At 36.5% G+C, this 15,030-nt stretch overlaps 3 protein-coding genes, 1 non-coding gene and 1 pseudogene across 4 annotated transcripts; 3 read left to right on the top strand and 2 right to left on the bottom strand.

The window, feature by feature from the left end:
* The first annotated feature begins 511 nt into the window (after positions 1–511).
* On the top strand, positions 512–2,346 carry LOC130741441 (transcription factor bHLH84-like). Its single transcript, XM_057594355.1, has 5 exons — positions 512–1,254; positions 1,351–1,602; positions 1,734–1,799; positions 1,895–1,960; positions 2,068–2,346. The coding sequence occupies exons 1-5, from the start codon at positions 766–768 to the stop codon at positions 2,206–2,208; spliced, it is 1,014 nt and encodes a 337-aa protein (XP_057450338.1). The 5' UTR covers positions 512–765; the 3' UTR covers positions 2,209–2,346.
* Positions 2,347–2,650: 304 nt separating this feature from the next.
* On the bottom strand, positions 2,651–7,087 carry LOC130741440 (vacuolar-sorting receptor 1-like; annotated as a pseudogene).
* A 1,701-nt stretch (positions 7,088–8,788) lies between these two features.
* On the bottom strand, positions 8,789–8,862 carry TRNAN-GUU (transfer RNA asparagine (anticodon GUU)). The gene has a single exon. It is a non-coding gene; the product is annotated as a tRNA-Asn (tRNA).
* Positions 8,863–9,278: 416 nt separating this feature from the next.
* On the top strand, positions 9,279–9,888 carry LOC130736103 (EPIDERMAL PATTERNING FACTOR-like protein 5). Its single transcript, XM_057587951.1, has 2 exons — positions 9,279–9,456; positions 9,540–9,888. Exons 1-2 carry the CDS (start codon positions 9,322–9,324, stop codon positions 9,780–9,782), a joined length of 378 nt encoding a protein of 125 aa, XP_057443934.1. The 5' UTR covers positions 9,279–9,321; the 3' UTR covers positions 9,783–9,888.
* A 2,243-nt stretch (positions 9,889–12,131) lies between these two features.
* Positions 12,132–14,194, top strand: LOC130741439 (uncharacterized). Its single transcript, XM_057594354.1, has 4 exons — positions 12,132–12,487; positions 12,591–13,111; positions 13,197–13,296; positions 13,735–14,194. The coding sequence occupies exons 1-4, from the start codon at positions 12,197–12,199 to the stop codon at positions 13,972–13,974; spliced, it is 1,152 nt and encodes a 383-aa protein (XP_057450337.1). The 5' UTR covers positions 12,132–12,196; the 3' UTR covers positions 13,975–14,194.
* Positions 14,195–15,030: the final 836 nt, after the last annotated feature.

The following is a 15,030-nucleotide window of genomic DNA, read 5'->3' as shown; positions in this document are numbered from 1 at the left end:
GCTAGGCAAAAGAACAATGTATCATATCCATCCATAATGTAATAGTATCAAATTATATGTTTGGATCAACTTATTTTTTCTCATAATCAAGTCTAGCACAGAAAAACTGATCAGAGAAGCTTATCCGCAAAATTGATTTAAGCTTTAGAATTAAGTATGGAGAAGGAATTCCAAACATTCTAAAGCTCTACTATTGAAACCTGGGTTGAAGTTTGAAGAGAATATGGTTGGCAGGAGACAAAAATCCAGTTACAGATAATGGTGTTTGGTTCAATAACAATATTAGTCACCACGATCTCAGGCCGTCTTTCTGATTCTGCCTACGTCATTTTCATTTTCAACGCACAATCCCGCGTCTCACAATGAATTAACAGGTGTCATTCTCTTTCTTTATCTCCTCTCTCATTCAGCAAAACTTGTACTATTTTTTCTCTCTCACATGCGGGTGGATTTTTTATAATGGTAATCCGTGTGGGAGAATAATGTTTCTATTCTAATTTCTAAACCAGTCCTCTTCTTTGAGGCTTCAGTGGTCCCATAAAGAACCACATTTGAAGGCATTGAGACTTTGTCAGATGCTAATTATTGGCAATTATGGATTCAGATATTTTCATATTACATTATTCCCATTTCCATTTGGTAGAGAGTATAAAACTATAAATAGAACTGATCAGACTTTTCCATTCAAGCATTCAAACAACTGGAGCTTCTTCTACAGTAACTAACTAACACTCTCTAATACTAATAGGTGTCCAAAGAAAGAAAATGGAGTCTGCTGTGCATATTTCTGAAGAATGGAGTTCTCTTAGTGGGGCTTACACGGCTGAGGAAGCTGACTTTATGCACCAGTTGCTTGGTAACTGTGCAGTCCCACAGCAGTTCTATGAACCTGCAAATACTAATTATATGTGTTTTTTGCAAGGGAGTAGTAGCTCAAGTGCTGATAATAATAATATCTTTCCCACTACAAGTGGTGTCAACTGCACCAATAGTTCAGTTACAAATTTTGGCTATATGCCAATGTGTTTTTCAGCCGGCGATTCCAAATTCAGCCCACATAGAGTACAAGGGAATGACAGCAAACATCTAAATGAAAACATTGATGACGAGTTAGGCCAAGACACAGGGACAGTGGTTCTTGCTGACAAGAATTTGCAAACACACAAGAAACGTGAAATACTAGTTTCTGAACCAGAAGAGGATAAAATCAGAAGCCGGCCAAAATCAGGAAAAAGATGTAGGAGCTCAAATGAGGTAAAATCATTCTAAATATTTCACTTGCTCCTTTCTTCCACATGTTATGGCATGTGTTTCATGTTGTGAAATTCTCCTCATGATTTGATTTAACAGGTCCCAAAGAACAATAGGAATGTTAAATCTAAGAAGAATACAAGGTCTGCTTCTATAAGTACTGAAGAGGATATAAGTCCTGGTCCTCAGGATCAGACTTGCTGCTCAGATGATGACTCCAATGCTTCTCTGGAGCAACGCGGAGGGTCATCTTCAAGTTTGAGTCTGAATGATTCTTCAGCTATGAAGTTAAGTAGCAAATCAACATCTAGTAGAGGTCCTGCTACTGATCCACAGAGCGTCTATGCAAGAGTAAGTCCTTTGTGAAGGGTATATGATTTAGTTATTGTTGCTAGTTTCTAGTAATTTGTGATATTGTGTTGTTGTTCATGTAGCCATGTGAGGGGTTAACTCTAACGAGGTTTTCCTTTTGCATTGTACAGAGAAGAAGAGAAAGAATAAATGAAAGGCTAAGAATCCTACAAAGCCTTGTCCCCAATGGAACTAAGGTAATTTTCTCTACCCAATGTCAATAGTCACACTGTTGTTAGACAACTGGTTAGGATGCTAAAATTCTGAAGTCTGCTTCCTTGGTGAACTGCAGGTAGATATCAGCACCATGCTTGAGGAAGCTGTCCAATACGTGAAGTTTTTACAGCTTCAAATTAAAGTAACAACATGACTTACTCTGCTAAATTTTAGCTCAGTGCAACTAATTTCTTACATATTTGGAAAGACAATGGCTGATCAATTTTTTCTCCTATACCAATTTGACAGCTTCTAAGCTCTGACGATATGTGGATGTACGCTCCCATTGCTTACAATGGAATGAACATTGGACTGGAACTTAACCTCCCCCTAATCAAAGAATCAAAGGATATGCATATCATTGCAGCAAACAAGTCTCCAGCAGTTTAAGAGATTGGGATGCCATTTTGTGATGATTTTTGTTGTGTTAAGTGTTAACTATATATATCTAAACAATGTTGAATAGTGAAGGAGTGTGCTAAAAAGGAAAACTATAAGAGCATGTTTGTTTTACAGTGTTAAATTTAATTATTTCTCTCTCTCTCTCTCTCTCTCTCTCTCATGATTTTAAATGTCTACTCTTTTAATTTCCATTTATATATTTTACTTAGTAAAAATGTATTTACCACTTAGTAAAATATAACCATATCTTAAAATAAGAACAAGGGCAATCCTCCTTTGAACTAGTAATTATTACGGAGTAGAGTATAAAGCCTGTTACATAAACCAGGAAGACACTATTGGGTTGCTCTGATGGATTTAATGCTTAATTATCGTTAGTGTCACAAATGTTGAGGCTGCAAGGTTGTGAATCTGATGTAAGACAGCATCATAATTCATCACTAATGCTTAACATTGACATCTTGAACGCAATTTCACACACCCCTCACGAAGTAAGTGGCAGAAATGGAAGAACATACCACAGAGCAATGGAATAACATCGAGATGTTAGCTCGCTTGTACTACAGCACCGTAAGTAACAATAGTGTGCCCCTTCTAAGCATAATGTTACATTTCCAACAACCCCCCAAAGAAAAAGGAAAAAAAAAACAAGATATCATTCACACTATCAATCTTTTATTGTCCATATGATACATCAGACTAAATTCAATGGTCAGAATTCTAAATGGCTGAAAAAGGACACATGAAAAGCCACACCCATGCAGTAAGCCATGAAATCCCAAGAGACTGACCTGTTTTTCCTTTCATGCCCTTTGATTATTGACGTGATTTGGAACTTCTGCTTGGCTGTCCAAGGGCATATATTGTGCCATGATTGCTCTGATTTCGGAATCCATGTATTGCTGCAAAACCATCAACGGAAGTACTGTTAAATTTTTATGCTATCAGACACAATGAAGTAAATTATCCTGAAACATCACTTGCGTCTTTATTTGAGTAATCTCTCGGTTATACAGGTCTGGAATGTTGGGCAACTCAGCATGCTATAATGCTAAAGAAATTTAGCATTTTGCATCCAATAACATCATCAAAATGAGAGAATGCAGCAGAGCTTACCCTTATTCTATACTTGTACACAAGGAATGCCCCACCAGCAATCATTACTGAGCCAATTAAAATGACCCAAAAAGCAGCCAAAGAAGATCTTCCCCGACTCCCAGATTTACCTGTAGATTATCCAGCAGGGGACATGAAAACAAGTGTTTTAACAAGAGTATTCAAATACAGGTGAAAGTAAAAAAGTAACTCACTTATGCAAGTATCATAGTCCTTAATATAAAGAAGATCTCCAGTACAACTGCAGTTATAGCTGCCCCAAGTATCCTTGCAGCTACATTGGGGGCACTGACAAGCTTTCTTCTCTTTGCATTCATCAATGTCTGTAAAGATGAAACACAAGTAGTTCAATTTCCAATATTCTGTGTTTTTTTTCCAGTTACGTGGAAAACATTCACTTGGTATCATCAAGCTTCCAATGTTTGTTCAAACTCAAGGACTAAGAAGACATTGCAGCGCTGATGGTGGCAGGAAATTAAACAACAGGTAATACAAGTATAAAAGCCAACATTTCCCTCACTGATACTGAGACTGCAATAAGTCTCTCCAATCAAACAAAATGAGAGTAGGTTACTTTTTTGGGAAAAAAGGGGAGGACAAAATTATGACCCAGTTCCATCATTAAATCATCATCTACTAACTCATAGTATAAAACAGTAAACCATGAATCCCATTAATATTTGACACATATTTATACATGACATTCAAGATTGTCAGACAACCACTTAATCCCAAAAGCTTAAGCTGTTGGGTAAGGGCCACTTTAATGGTTTTATATTATACTCTAACACGCCCCCTCACGCAAGAGCCCTTTGGGCTTGAAGCGTGGATAAATGCACAGGCCCACCTACCATGTGCTTAATTAAATTCCACTTTTTAATTAGAAAGTGAGGGGAGCAAGGATCGAACTCTAGACCTTTCGGTCATAGAGGCTCTGATACCATGTCAGACAACCACTTAATCCCAAAAGCTTAAGCTGTTGGGTAAGGGCCACTTTAATGGTTTTATATTATACTCTAACAAAGATTAAACATATTCACTCATAATTGATAAAGGTAGTAAAAGCAGCATCCAGGATTTCATTCATGATGTGCATAGTATTTACCAAATTGATCTATATAATTTAGAAACCTAAAAAACAGGGTAAAAGAAGTAACAAAGAAAAAAAAATGGAAGCACCCCTCACCTTCACAGTTTTTGACACCATCACCTCTAAACCCTGTAGGACACTGGCATTTAACCCCTCCATTATCCTGTTTTCATAACAGTTTATACAATTATTAAGTTTCTATTAGTGTTTACAGGACAACAGAGCTTCAACCCTTAAAACAAACTGGGAGACAAAAGAAGTTGAGTGGAGTTGGATAAAAAAACTTATCAGTTACTAACCAAACAAGCTGAAAATGCATGTCCATTCCGGGCATCATGCCAACAGCCTCCATTGTTAATCTTGCAACGCCCAAATCCACTGACTGCAAACTCAAAAGGAACTAGTTTTATGAGCCTAGAAATGCACATGGGGGAAAATCACAGATGTCCCATAACTCGTCATACCCTGCTATGCACTATATGGAAGTGAAGGGTATAACATGAAACAGTAATTAATTAAAATAAAAAAACTCATTTCATAGTAATTTATGCAGAGAGAAAGATAGAACTTAAAACAATTTAACCTTCACAAGTCGTATAACCATCTCCTTTGAACTGCACACCACCAACCAGGGGGCACTCACATTTTCGGCCACGGAATGTATCCTGAGCAGATATACACAAATATAAGAACATCAAAACCTGCATTGCAATATTGTTAGATAGCTGTTCTCATGCAGAAAAATACCTTGCATGCAGTAACGTTAGCCGCTTTATCCTGCCAACAACCACCATTGTTCGTCAAGCACTCATTTGTCTCCATATCTGCCAGAAAAGTATGCCACTCAGAGGAATCAGGTCCAGAACCAAGGAATCTACAACGTGTATTTGTCTTATACCAATAGAAAGTTATGCCAAAAGAAAATGAACATTTACCACTGCTTAAACAAACAGCTGGTTCAGTAGTTTCCTCAAACCCAGAACAAATAGCCTTTAGAACAGCACCTTTCTCCAATTTTCCTGGAAAGACTCCATTTAAATCAGAAATCCATATGGCTATTAGCCTATTACACAAGCATACAGGACAAACCTCGATATTGTCGATTGTTTACAACAAGAGTAGGCAATATGGTAACATCACCTCGGGATCCCTTTCCAACCTACAAGAACTAGTTTTGTTAAACATCTTTATATGTGGTTATGCCGATACAGTGAATTAAAATGATGACATAAACTTAAAGCAATTAATTATAAAAGACAATACTTGGGCATTTTGCTCTTCCTTCAAAATAGAATTTTCAGTATCAGCATTTGGATCTCCCATGCATTTTTCAATCTTTGCGATATCAAGACCTGCAAATATTGAATAAATGTATTAGCAAGGTCATTCTCAACAGCTGCAAGAAAACATAAAACCTGATAAGTAATGATGATTCACTCACCCAGTGATTTTAGGACAGCATTTGCACATTCCTTATTGTACTTTTTCTCCTTCATTGGGCATCTGATTTGAAAATCAGTTACATAGTCCCACCACAGCCAAGGGTTTTTGGTTTCATTTGCAACCTTGAAAACACATAGCTGCCTTAAATTTTGAATAACCACATCTTTCCCATCATAACCTGTAGTGAAGTCCTGCTCAGGATCCGGAGCGCAATATCTCCCATTGTTTATGCATTGAGACTTACACTGTTTACTGAACGTGAAGGCATTAGGACAGTACCAAGTTATATAGTGGGGTGTAAAATGAGTGTAACCGCCTTTCTCTAGTATCTGCGCTGCCCCCTTGAAATCCTTCATAAATTCCATCAACACATGACATTTGAGTCTACACTGATCATTGCTGTTGGTCCACAACTCATACTCCACACGATCATCAGGATGCGGGACAGCCTCTCGCCAATCAAGGTTTACAGTGACAATGTCCCCATCACTTATGGCATCCTTTAATTTTTGAGCCAAACGTTTTTCAATGAGAGCAGATGGTATTGTTATGTTGTCTATGTATTTCTGAGATGACCCATCCTGATACTCTTGAGGAGTGTCCATAGTTATTAAAGGTTCCTCAACATTATCTGCAACAAGAACAGCAGAAGCTCCAGCCTTCTGGGCATTCCAGACCTTCAAAGCAAAGAAGCAATCTGCAAAGGAACAAAGAAGGCATGAAATAAAACCTAAGACTGACGTGACGACATTCCAAATTAAGAGATGAAATGAAATCTGACTTCCGCGATCGAGTAAAAGGATGGTAGGAGGAAGAACACCGGGGTGTGATTTGAAGGAGTCAGGTTCAAAGTCTTTACAGCCGTGGTTGTTACTCTCGCTCTCGGGATACATGACGTTCCCGCCCAAGGTACTGAGGTATCCCGAAGTTGGCGATGGCAGTATCGTATGTCCCATTAATCTTGTCCGACGACAAGCTGTTCTTTTCCACCACGAATCTCGCCATTGACACATGCAAAACCAACCCTACAATTACAAACAACCTCACTGACCATTTCCAATGCTTCATTTTTTTCCTTCAAAATCAAATTGTCAGCTCTGAATTATTGTTTAGTAGGGGAAGGAAGTAACAATGTTGTTTACATTTCTCACTGCTCAGTACTCTCTTTGCACTTGCAGTAGCCAGTAAGCGTGGAGTCAGTCAACGGATGAAGACATCAAGCTATAATATTTCTTTATCATTTCCTTCTCCAAATTCCAACCTTCTTTTTTCTTTTCATTTTTGTTCACACTTGACTTGAGATAAGAATTCAATCCATCATAAATAAACTGGTTATATCTCCAAAAATAGTAATAGTAATAATAACAATCAAAATCAAGGTCTTTTTCTTTCTTCTAAAAAACACGAGTCATTCACAAGCCAAGCATAAAAATGGAATACTTGTGCCAAAATACCAAGAGCAGTAGCATAAATTTTAATTTTTGTTTATAGTGCTGAGTTTCCACTTTCCATAAATGCCATCACAACTTAGGGTTGGAAAACTTTTGAGTTTACCGAAAAAAATAGGAAAAATACTTTCAATTTCAAACTATTGTCTTTCTCGATCTTTACTTAATCGGGCTTTTTTAGGTGGTGTATTTTTCTAATGGTAAGGATGCTTGACCAAGTAAGGATTGAGAAAGATACACCACTAAGGCCACCATTAGAAAAATACACCACTAGTGTGCATATTTAGGAGGATAGAAGATTGTCCAACAGTTTCCCGATTACTTTTTATTGAGACTTGGTTAATGAGGTGGGTATTCACACAGTTTCATATTCGATTTCCCTTGCTTTACCTTTTAGAACTGTGTGTTGATTTTGCATAATATATGTCTGGCAACGACACATCAGGTTATTACTATTCATTTGCCTATATTGTGTATTGTTGATGAGTTTCATTGGTCTGATGTTTATTCGTCAAAATTTGTGTACAATTTTATTAAGTAGCAAGTTTCTACCTCCTTAGCATCCTCCTCACCTACTACTTCTCAAAGAGCTACTACTGCTGACAGCTAAAATCAACAAAAACTTCAACAAGGCTAAATTGTTGGGCCATAGTGCCTAGAGAAGACTAGGGAGAAAGTGTCAAACACTAGGGGAAAAGATCAACACAACCCTTGAATAGAGATAGGGGTCAACGACCCGCCCTCCATGACATTTTGTTTCTTGTCCCCCCTCTGGATCAAATTTCATCGAAAGAAATCATTGTCAATATCCATAAGATCAAAGTCCCTTATAAGCCTCAACGTGCCTTAATGATCATATAACCTAACTTCTTCCCAACAAACTCACCACCAGCGCCTCACTCCAAGGGGCACACAAGTCTTAACTGACTTCTCTACATAAACTTTGAGTAACAGCCTATTTACCATTAAAAAGCTTCACTTTCATCAAGCCATTCTCGAATAGATTATCTTTCTCTCTTTAAGGTGGTGTTGTGATCACTCCCAATAGTTTATCTCTAAAAGAGAGCTTCGATGCTCTCTGTCCTCCTTCTCCTCCATCCGGAGAAGGAATAGTGCCTTCATAACCTTCTGTAATAATCAAGCCCTAGCAGAGTGATTGTAAGACCGTATGTCAACCAAGTCATATCTTTCATTTTACCAATTTAACTAAACCGTTATTTTAAGAGTGCAAAACTTTCTACTTAAACTTCCTCAATTTGGAAGGGCAACCTTATATTTAACTAATAATTTTAATTTTGATAATTGATATTTAAAAAATTAGTTTGTATACAAAAGTTAGATATATAAATAATTTGTGTGTGCACCATAAAGCCCAACGATGCGCACCGAGTCCAAAGGCCCATGCAGCAGTCACCATGCTCCGAAGTATTGACAATAATAATGGAGGCAGTCAAAAATAATTGAAGAAATGCGCTAGAGGAAGGGGTTGAACCTTCGACCTTGTGGTTAACAGCCACACGCTCTAACCAACTGAGCTACTCCAGCTCGTTGAATACAGAAATCCTGTGATCATATTTGATAATTTAGAACTGCTAGTGTCGGAGGCACTATTATTTGACTGAGCAATGCAACCTATTTATCGTGGGAGCATGTGATTGAGTGTAAAATCGAATCAAAATGCTGTGTATAACATTCAGAATCTGAGATTCATGTGTGTGTGTGATGACTTGAATTAACCTCCACAAAATCAAATGAGATCAAAATGTGAGTGAGTGAGTGATTCTGTGTGTGGAGAATGAATGTGAATGATTACACACACATGTGGTGGGGGAGGGGGCATCTTGACCATTTCCTTTTACAGAGAGAGAGAGAGATGTTTCAACTGCTCCCAAATTTGCATACCTTATAATATAATTGCCAAACTATTATACTACATTACTACTAGTACAAGACAATATATATCAGAAGGAACAGGCCAGGGTGTTATTCATAATCATAATAACGATGGAACCAACACCAAAGAAGCCTAAAGCAGCACTCATTGTCTTCCTCTTCCTCCTCCTTCTTATCCTCAACAACCACACTTGCCAAGTCCATTCCCGAAACCTTGCAATTGCAAACTCCCCTTCTCATGCACCGGTGAGCGCATTCATGCTAATTATTTTACTACCGTCCCTTTTATTTATTAATGAATTTGAAAAACCATTTTTAATTAATTTCAGGGTCCTGCAACAGCAACAGCAACATATAAGAATAAGAGAAGTTTTGATGGAAGGATTAGGAAAGCAAATCCAATTCCAAGGCAAGGCTCATTTCCAGCTACAATATGCCATTCAAAGTGCAACCAATGCAGGCCTTGTGTTCCAGTTGAGGTGTCAATCAGAACCACAATGGTAGTTGAAGAGAACCAGTACTATCCCATAGCTTGGAGGTGTATGTGCCACACCAACATCTTTTCACCTTAATTAGGATAGGACAACATTCATTTCAAATTTTTAATGTTCTTTAATTTGACAAATATTATATGATGCTATGTTCAGTGTTGTGGTATGTTACTTTACCATTGTTACAGATCCTTACTTTCTGCAGCTCCCCATATCCCATCAGATCTTGTCTTATAATTGATTTTTAACCAAAATTGAAAGGCTTTAATGCCCAGAAAAGAACTGAGGCAACATCGATCTCGGAACTGAACTATGTGACGAAGATAATGGTAGGGAATTTTATCATTTTACACATTAGGATGTGTTTCTTTTCAAAATATTTGGTGTACACCCTTTGGGCACTCCTAAAGAGAAATAAGAAGAGAAAAGAGATAAGTAATAGATGTGATGTGATCAGAATATAGAGATAGAGAAAAAACAATGGTATCGAAGGTTTATGCATTGTTTGGTGTACAAATATCATTACTGGTTTTCTTTCTTGTTGGCTGTTTGTTTTGGTTAGGAGAAGACAAATTATATCCACTCTATTCTCTTATTCAGGTGGTCTACTGCAGCAGTAACAGTGCAGCCAAACTATAACTATGCACATTAATTTAGTTAATCTGTTAAATAATAGTCCACCTCTTGGCTTTTGTTATCAGAAATTGAATTCAGAGATGGGTTCTAATGATTGCAAATAAGTTGTTTGTATTTTCATTTAACTCAATAAGGTTAAATAATACATTCAAACTCAACTCTGGAAATTCTTATTTTTTCGTTGGTAATTTGAGATAGTATAAGCATTTCTGGTTATATCATAAATCATATCACTCATTTCTACCTTATCTCATGAGGTGGAAGTAGAAAAGTGATGTGTACACAACATTATTCAAAAAGAAATCTGTCATGAATCAATGCGACTAGAGAAAATCGTCACAACTTTGTCGGCGTGTTTGCGACGGTCCAAACCGTCACTACATATTGCGACGGAGAGTAATCCGTCACGAAATCTTTGTCAGATAATTTGCGAGGTTGTCAACATATTTGCGTCGGAGAACGAATTCGTCACAAAATCCTTGAAAGTAAGTAGGGATGACAATGAGTCTCGGATCCATAGGGTACCCGTTAAAAATACCAACAATGGGTAGGGTAAAAACCCGCTAGATGAGCTTGAGGTTGGGTATGAGTAATTACCCGCAAAAAATAATGGGTGCGGGTATGGGTACTATAGTACCCAATCCACCTCATACCCACACACACTTTATTAATTATTTTTATTATATATATTACACACTTGGAAGTATATATATCAACTAACTTAATTAAAGTTATAACTTTCTAACTTACTCTTTTAAAGTTAAATGATTTTAGTTATTAAATATTTGGATAGTTTTTGTATTTTTAATTAATGTTCTTCATTTTATAATAGTAATTATATTATTTTCTGTTTGGAGAATGAAATTTGTATTTTCGCTAACTAAATTGCGGGTAATTGATACGAGTACAAGCATATAGGTACCCAGAGGGTACGAGGATGGACATTCAAATTGCTACCCACGCGGGTATGGGGACGAGTACGGGTATCTTTTAAAAACACGGGTATTGGATGTGTACCCTACCCAGACCCTACCCATTATTTCGTCACAAATAATTCATGTTGCTAAATTGCTTTTAGACTAAAATTTTTTGGTAAATTATTTTATTTTTTACATTATTCAAAAAAAAAACCTTAAGTACTTACTTAATACATAAATTATGAAAACATCATTCTAATTTTAACAAATAATAAATATTTAAACATGTTTTTATCTTTATAATTTAATTTTTTTTAAACGGAAAGCTACAAAACAACAACATAGAAACTAGGGAACATATAAGGAGTCCTTCAACATAAGGTACTCAACATCATGATCTGGACTATCAATAACCCAAGACCCATAAATACTAACAACAACACTTCTTCTAGCTAAATAGTCTGCTACAACATTACTTTCACAGTGAACACAATTAATCCTCACTTCCCAATCCTTCTCATCGAATCGAGCACTAGGAAATCTGAATGCAGCTGAACTTCCGCAGCCGCCAACGTTGCCACTAACTCAGCACAATCCACGTTGCAAATTATTCTCCGAATGTAATTATTGATTTTATTCCATGGAAAAAATTTATTCATTTTTAGTTCATATATATATAGTAGAAAATTCTTATAATTTTAATCTTTCATGAGGGTCTAAAATGACATGATTTTTATATATTATTATAAGAACTAAAAATGAATAAATTTTGACAGTGATTAAAATAAAAATGTTTTTTTTTTGAAATAGAAAAAATATGTTAATATGATAGGGATAAAAACATATTTAAATGAATAATAATATATGAGAATGAGAAGGCAAAGAACCTAGCAAAGGAAAGGAGCAATCAGTAGCCGCGAAGCAGGAAGAAGAAGAGGTAGAATGGGAATCCGATCGATATTCGACGGCGGTGAGATGAGAACGGAATTCGAGAAAATCGGTATCGACTCGAAGTTCATTCCAATTATTTGGAAGCATCTGCATCTGCATCTGAATCTGAATCTCAATCTCAATCTCAACGGTGAAGGTGAATGGGAACGCCATGTCCCTTCTCTGCCTTCTTCTGCGTACCAATTCCTTCGTTCCAACTTCCCAAACCCTCTCTCTTCCTCTCTCCACTCTGTTTTCCACTCCGCTGATAATCTCACCACCAAGCTCCTCATCAAGCTCCATGTATGTACTCTCTTATCTTATACACTCTCTCTTTTTTATGCAGCTTTATTTTACAGTTTCCCTCATGGGATTGATTTATTTATTTATTTTACATTGTCGTCAGAATGGAGCTTTTGTGGAGGCTGTGATCATGAGGTATGACACACGTTTGGGGAAATATGGTGGTAAACCCCGTCCTGGTGGTCTAAGAGCAACTTTGTGTATATCATCTCAGGTTGGATGTAAGATGGGTTGCAAGTTCTGTGCAACTGGAAGTATGGGATTCAAAAATAACTTATCCTCAGGAGAAATTGTTGAACAGTTGGTTCATGCCTCTACTTTTGCACAAATTCGTAATGTTGTTTTCATGGGAATGGGAGAACCTCTTAACAACTATTCTGCTGTTGTACAAGCTGTTCGAATCATGACTGGATCCCCTTTTCAATTGTCATTCAAAAGGATTACCATCTCAACAGTCGGCATCATTCATTCTATCAAGAGGCTTCATAATGATCTGCCTGGTTTGAACTTGGCAGTCTCACTGCATGCACCAGCCCAAGACATTCGTTGCCAGATAATGCCCGCTGCTCGTGCTTTCCCTTTGGAAAAACTTATGGATTCTCTCCAAGAATATCAAACCAAAAGGTCACTATTCTGCATTATCATGTAAACTTCACTTCTCTAGCATTGTGAACAATGTCAGTGATTTTGGACTCATTGTTATTTACAGTCTGCACAAGATATTAATTGAATACATAATGCTTGATGGGGTGAATGATGAAGAGCAGCATGCCCACCAATTAGGAAAACTGCTACAGACATTTCAAGTGGTAAACACCCAAATTTTACTTCTGAAATCTGATTTTTAGTTAATTCTCTGAATTGCGTTTCTAGATTTCCAAAATGCTTGTGTGCTCTGCCACTATGATTCCCATGGCATACTTTTCTAAAATGTAGGCAGTGATGATGAATGGTGGTGTTTCTCAAGAATTCATGAATTCTAATGTGACATTCACATTTTCAAAAATAAGAGTGAAATTTATGTAGAGGACTTGAGATTATAGAACTCGTTTAATAGTATGAGCTGATTTTAGGCAAGTGGTTCTCGATATTGTTAGAAGTCATACTTTTTCCAGGAGTCAATAGTAAGTTTGGAGCATTTGAGTTGTACATTTCTTCACATTACCTAGTCATATCTTGCAATTTGTTAATTGCTTTGAGTCTTTTGCATTCTCTTTCTGTTGCATTAAGAATTCAACCATTTGCAGGTAGTGAACTTGATACCCTTCAACTCTATTGGCATCTTGAGTGAATTCAAACCTTCGAGTGAGCAGAAAGTCTCAAAATTTCAGAAAATTCTTAGAGGTAGCTATAATATTCGAACAACAGTTCGGAAGCAGATGGGTGAGGACATAAGTGGTGCATGTGGACAATTAGTTGTTAACTTACCTGACAAGTCTCTTGGAAATCAAGATCCCCTAACGGACATAGAAGACCTTGTTATTTGATATCAATATAGGTTCAATTTAATTCTTAGGCTGTTATTTTCGATTTGCTTCCTTCTTCATGTATTGTATTGTGTTAAGTTTAAATCTATAGAAACTAGTATCAGAATTCAGAAGTGAAGGTGCACTGGGTGAACCGGTGAAGCCCCACGAAATTTCTTCCTTTGACTGTGCTATGCTTTTCTGTCCTTTAAAATTTTTATACTGCCATTAACATACACAATCCCTGTTATTATACTTAAAGAGATGAATGGATATGCATCATAGGACCAAGCGGTTATATCTCCTTTTAATTTTAATGTGGAAGAAATCAATTGGATACACATGTAAAAAAAAAGTTTACACTAACCGTGTATTAACTATTTTTCCATCTAAACTAAATTTTCATTTTCTATCCAAATATTTAGTGAGTTTATATTGGATTTCAAATATGAAACAATTTTAAAAGGTTTTTTAAACAAAAAAAACTTATTTTAAATTAGGAAAAATTTAAAAGATTTTGCCAGATGTGAGATTAAAGAGGGATTTTATTTAAAAAAAAGGGTGTAATATGATGTTTTGGTCAATCAATTGAGAGGAAAAAAGTTTTAAGCAAACATCCAATCTCTAGAACAGACTATGTAATGTACGATTTGCTTTGACAGATGGTCCACTAGAGATAAAAAATTCTTTGGCTATGTTATTGATCAATTCCATAATGAGTAGTGTTTTACCCACCCCAGCTCCACCGAAAAGCGTTTCAACAAAAATACTTAGCATGCATAAAAAGTCCCAGGATCAGGGAGGTAAATGCATTGTCATAGAGGGATATAGATTGTTAACATCTAAAAAAGTAAGAGACTGAATTTAAGTTAGAAAATGTTTGGGATCAGAATCACTACAATATATGGATAGTAGTCGGTTTAAATGATTCTTAAATTTATTTGATGCTATTTGTAAAAGCAGTAACATTGTGCTATCTAATGTAAACTTGGATGTGTATTTGATAGGGTAAAATCAAATGCAACTCTAGCATTGAGTTCCTTTCATCTTCATCATCAGGAAGCATATTAGGATTCC

This window comes from Lotus japonicus, chromosome 2, assembly GCF_012489685.1.
Source record: "Lotus japonicus ecotype B-129 chromosome 2, LjGifu_v1.2".
NCBI lineage: Eukaryota > Viridiplantae > Streptophyta > Magnoliopsida > Fabales > Fabaceae > Lotus > Lotus japonicus.
This window is presented reverse-complemented; position numbering and strand designations above follow the sequence as displayed.